This window comes from Nestor notabilis, unplaced genomic scaffold (assembly GCF_000696875.1).
Source record: "Nestor notabilis isolate BGI_N333 unplaced genomic scaffold, ASM69687v1 scaffold29466, whole genome shotgun sequence".
Taxonomy (NCBI): Eukaryota; Metazoa; Chordata; class Aves; order Psittaciformes; family Psittacidae; genus Nestor; species Nestor notabilis.
In genome coordinates, this window is record NW_009933798.1 from 20,546 (window position 1) to 25,705 (window position 5,160).

At 37.3% G+C, this 5,160-nt stretch overlaps 1 protein-coding gene across 1 annotated transcript in view; it reads left to right on the forward strand.

Annotated features, from left to right (window-relative positions):
* Positions 1-2,371, forward strand: part of SUSD1 (sushi domain containing 1) — a gene marked incomplete at both ends in the record, with an annotated part of 21,449 nt that extends 19,078 nt beyond the window's left edge. The window contains 3 exons of the mRNA XM_010017042.1: positions 728-822; positions 1,946-2,132; positions 2,278-2,371. Of these exons, the coding sequence (XP_010015344.1) occupies positions 728-822; positions 1,946-2,132; positions 2,278-2,371 (376 nt within the window). The remainder of the gene's footprint in view (positions 1-727; positions 823-1,945; positions 2,133-2,277) is intronic.
* Positions 2,372-5,160: the final 2,789 nt, after the last annotated feature.

Sequence of the window (5,160 nt, forward strand, 5' to 3'; positions counted from 1 at the left end):
TTGGTATTCCTGGCTACATGCTGGAATTTCAGTCCATGGTACAGTGCTTATTGGTTTCTGTTCCTTGTCTTGAAAACTGATTCTCTGCCTGTAGGAGAGTTCCCTGTTGCTGAGCTGTGTGATACTAATCTAAAAGTGCGCATTACGGATAATGTTCCTATGTTTAGCAGTGATGAGCAGTGTTCTGGCCATTTTTCAGTAACTGTAGGGAAACTAATAGCAGGTTTCTGTAGCATTTTGGTCATGGAAACTTTAATCTCGCTGTCTGACATACTAATTCTGCTGAGACAGACCTTGACAAATAATTGCATTTGGAATCCACAAAAATGGGTTTTTTTTGCGTGTTTTCCTAAAGGGCATCAACTGTGACAAATTGTTCTATGATAACTTTATTTCCATCAGAATGTCTGAACCCCTGGAACATTCTGTTGTTATAACCACCCTAAGTCTGAACAAATAAGTCATATCTTAATTTCCTGAATAGCATGCTTGGGTTTTCCAAAAGCTGTTTTCCCTGGAAAATGTTCGTGCTTTATTTGCTGTGTTTGTTCATTCAAAAAGAAATCAGATTCTGCCTCCTTCTCAGAAGAGAATTAAAATAGCTTCCTCCCCATTTTTTGTTGTTTTGTTTTGGTTTGGTTTTTTAATTTTCAGATAGTTGTATTCAATTAGGTTGAAGAGGTGAAGTTTTTGTAATAAGTGTTCCCACTTTTTATTGTCTCTACAGTAAAGGAAGCTTTCAATAATGTACTGATTTTTAATGATACCTGCTTGAAATGGCGGAGAAATGTCAGGGGAACTGATGTGGAAGACAGATATTCAGTAAGTGATAATCTGTATTTTGAATCTAGAAAACAATTTGTAACAATCCCCTATGTGAAAAAAACTTAATTTTGCAAACACTCACTGCTAGCAGTGTTCCTCATTCTAATAACATCTCATAAAACCTCAAGGAGTAAGCTTGCACAGCAACCTTCAGAAAAGAAAGAAATCGCTATCCTCTTTTGTACTCTCCTATTTCGCATTTATTTTTTCACCCTATTTACTCTCTTTTGCCTTTCCTATGTGTACTTTCAACTTTGTCATGTTCAGGCCTCAGACAACTCTATTCCAGTTCCACAGAGACAGTCCCCTCTGCCTGGTGATAAGTCTTCTTCAATCTTCTCTTATACCCAGGAAGGCATTTCTATATGACCTGTCTCTGCCAGGACTCTTGACCATCTGCTGTTGTCTCAAATATCTGTGCTAAGAGGTGCTCACAGATTATCTAGAAGCACAGGATCTATTTAGAGGAAAATTAGCACCTTATTATGATGCAGCAAGAATTTTAGTTTTCATTAACAGTAATAACCATGAGAGGTCTTAAGTTAATAATGTCATGATCATTTGGGACATCAGCAACAACACAAACGCACAGAAAATCCAACTGAAACAAAAAAAACCCCAAACAATCCCATGTCTGTAAATTTGCCTGGAAACAGAGCTGTCCGTAAGCAGATTCTGGAGAGGGTATTTAGCATTTTCCCATAGGTCAGAATGACTTGATTTTGGCTTGTCCTTAGGGTCAAACAGGGTGTTCCTGTGAGCTTACTTCTGTAACTTTGCACCGTTTGGGTGTACGATAATGAAAATGCACTGTTACTGGAAGCCTGTTTGTTAGCAGGAAATCAAGACTTAGAGGAAATTATAATAAAAAAGAGGATAGACTAGGAGGAGAAGAAATGAAAGAACTAGGACAACATCAGATATGATCAAGAAGGACTGCAATTCCTGTCAAATTTTGGAAGCGTTTGAATTTGAGTAACTGTCAGTGCCAACATTTTTGTCAGTCTCTATAGAGTGGTGTGTTTTTCTGCTATTTCTTCTAATTTAGATCATGACATGACTGAATGCAAGTGATATATTGAAACATTGAAATTTCCATGCTGTGATTGTTTGGTTACAGTTTCATGTGCAAGGCCAGCGTTGGTATCAGAAAGAGTTCTTTCATGAAATGATCTTTGACCTTACTACACACAAGCAGGCTCCAGAAGTTTGTTTTGATTTGCAGCCAGGCACCAATTACTCTGTTAATATTTCCATGGCAGCTTTGAATTTTTCATTGCTCGTTTCCATGACAACACAAATCACAGGTAAGTCCTGCCATTTATTTTATGTATTTACAAAAGCACCTGCTGGGTCTGAGAGGCTCAAGTGAAACAGCGTGCCTGACTCAGTGTTGTATGGTGGGTTGTTAAAAGTGCTTTTTCCATGCTAAAAATTGTTCATTGCTGTTAGTTTTCACAGATGTTATATTGTTGATAGTCCAGCAGCAGAACAAGGAGAGGAATGAGGGGGCAGTGTTGGGCACAGCAGGTAAAAAGATGGTTTGGTGAGTTAGACAGAAGATTGGTATCTAGGGGAGCTGTCATATTAGAGGCTAATAATTGGCACCTTTACTGTACAAGTTCTCTCCGCTATGGAGATGATAGCACAACTACACTTTCTATGGGTATTTGTAACAAGAGATACCACTAAAGTCTGCAAGGATCCAAAGCACATAGAGTCCTGCAAGTGCCTCAGACAAGTACCTTAATCTCTAATTGGTAGAGTAGAAAGCATAAAAGACATTTGAGCAAATAACATTCTGTAGGAAGAGTCTTGGTTTCACTATTTAGCAAGGTATTCTTATGGCACTGAAATGCTGCGATAAAAACCGTGTGTCATTTTTTATCTCTTTTTTTTGTTTAGAACAGTTTTGCACAATCGCAATGCTGTCAGATTTTCTGTATTAGGTTGTGAAGTGCAGTGTTTGGTGCTAGTATCATTCTTCCCGTTTGGGCCACAAATCGGAACGGTCAGGAAACGTTAAAGTTCTCTGAGTGTCTGTAACTGATCAGCCACTAGATGGAACCAGTTCTCTTCCGACTGCTTGCGAAGAACGGGATTGTGGTGGTTTTGAAATGGATAAATGACCATATTTTTAACAGTAAATCTAAGGGGTTTAAGTTTCATGAAAGGCAAAACATCCCTTCAAACATCTTTGAGTTTCTTAAAGCTACTGTTTAGGATGTACAATGACCTGGGTTTTGTGGGGATTTTTCAATGAAATTAGATAATTAATGACTCTTGCTGTTGCTCAGAAGTAGTAGCCATGAGTTCATGAGTACATGTAGCTTTGTATAAACTAATAAGCTGTCTCAGAATTTGGTTGACTGAGGTAATCTTTGAATACATACTCAGAGTAAAGGCGTAGGTCTTTACCCTTTCATCCTGTGATATTTCCTAAACTCTTCAAGACAGCATCATGTCACTTACTCAGCAGAGCTCTAGAGAACACTTTGCAGCAGGTGCTGTGTGATGTGGTATTCATGCCTTGGCAGCTGGCATGTTTCCCCTCTCCACTGACTTAGTGCTTAACAAATGCATGTGCATATCCCCAGAAAAGGTCTTCACGTAAAAGTTAGGTCACTTAAATTTTTGAAAGAAGATCCTGCTATGCAAGCTATTTTGTATCTGATAGTTAATTTTTCAATAAGAAATAAAAGGTAGGTGTTGCTCTGTCATTAGGAATCTTCATCCAAAACTTGTTATGCAAGCAATTCATATTGTGCTTTTTTAATAGAAGCCAAAAAAAAAAAAAAAGAAAGTAGGCCTTTTTTTGTGGTTGAAATTGAGTGAAAATTAAAAAGCCAGCAGTGATCATGCAGCAAAGCTCACCAAATAATAATTTTAAAAGGTGTTGAATTTGTTGCTATTTCGGTTTATCTGAGATGAAAATGATATAGTTGATACAATTCTTCTGGCAATGTCCCTTTGACTTCTGTGCCTTATGTTTTGGGAATTGCATTATCTGTACAAGCAACTTTATTTATATATAACTAGTTATAGTTTTATAGTAGGTGTATAATTTGCTTCTTCATTTGTCCAGTTATTTTGTAATCATGTATGTTGTTATACCAGACGGTTGTGTTTCCGTGGTGGGTGGAATGATCTAATCTGCCAGCTTAAGTCTGAATAGTGTTTTTTGGCTTTGTTGGTTTTCTGACTAAATGGTACTGTAGAAGTGTAAGATATGCCTTAAGCACAGAGGCTTTAAGGAATCTGAGACTTCCAGAAGTGTTTTGCTGTTAACCTGCTGGAGGTGGTCTCATTTGTTGTCCAAGGTTTCATACAGCATCCTTTAACAAGTGCACCATCGGTTGGTCTGTTTCCCCATCTGGGGGCGAATCCAGACGTTGTGTCTTCTTGACTTCCGCATGCTTCCCACATTTTGAGACTTTTGGAAATCTTGACTGTGGAGTTTGAACTGCTGTGAAGAGATATGTTCCAGCCAGTTGAATGAACACTGCCTAGCAGACTTAATTGTCTTCCAAGGATAGTCATCTGTGTAAATTATTGAAGACTCTTGCAGAATACAGTAAGCATGTAAATGTTAGCAGTAATTCTGGGCCTTTTTTCAAAAAGGAAGATTTGTAAATGCATGTTAAGAAAGCTACTTACATATGCCAAATATCTATATCTACATTTATATCTCCTTTGAATGAGAATATATTATATCCGTAGTATTTCAAAAGAAGAAAACAAGCACATGGGACTTAGAAGCCTGCTTTTCTCCCTGGCAAGTAGCAGCCTTTAAAAATAGTTCTATGCTGAATATAAAATTGATGTTGCCCATCATCTTGTGGATGGTAAGTATAGTCTAGCAAATGCTTCATGGATCATTGAAATTCTGCTCCTTTCATACTTCAGTAACAGGCATCTTGCACAGTCTTTTATGTTGTCTTAGCTTATTTTAGACAAGCTCTCAGCACCTGTTTACTTGAGATAAGAAACTGAGTCAACTATGAAAAATGATTAGGCAGTGATTATAATGTAGTTGTAAAAAGATGGGAGCAAGATTGTCTTTAAGCAAGAAGTGAGTTCGTGTCTGTTTCCAAAGAAGGAAATGAGTGTCTTGTGGGTGTACTTTTTCATTCATTATTTCTGTTGGGATTACTCTTACTTACATGTGGCTCTGTTCCTTTTACTTTTTGAAGACCATTTATTAAGACATTTTCACATAGGATTTAAAAAGACTTAATTTTGAAAGACTTCCAAGTGTTTGTAAAACTAAATTATAGAGAAAGACTTAATGCTTTTGCTGTTGCTTATAGAATCATAAAATGGTTTGGGTTGGAA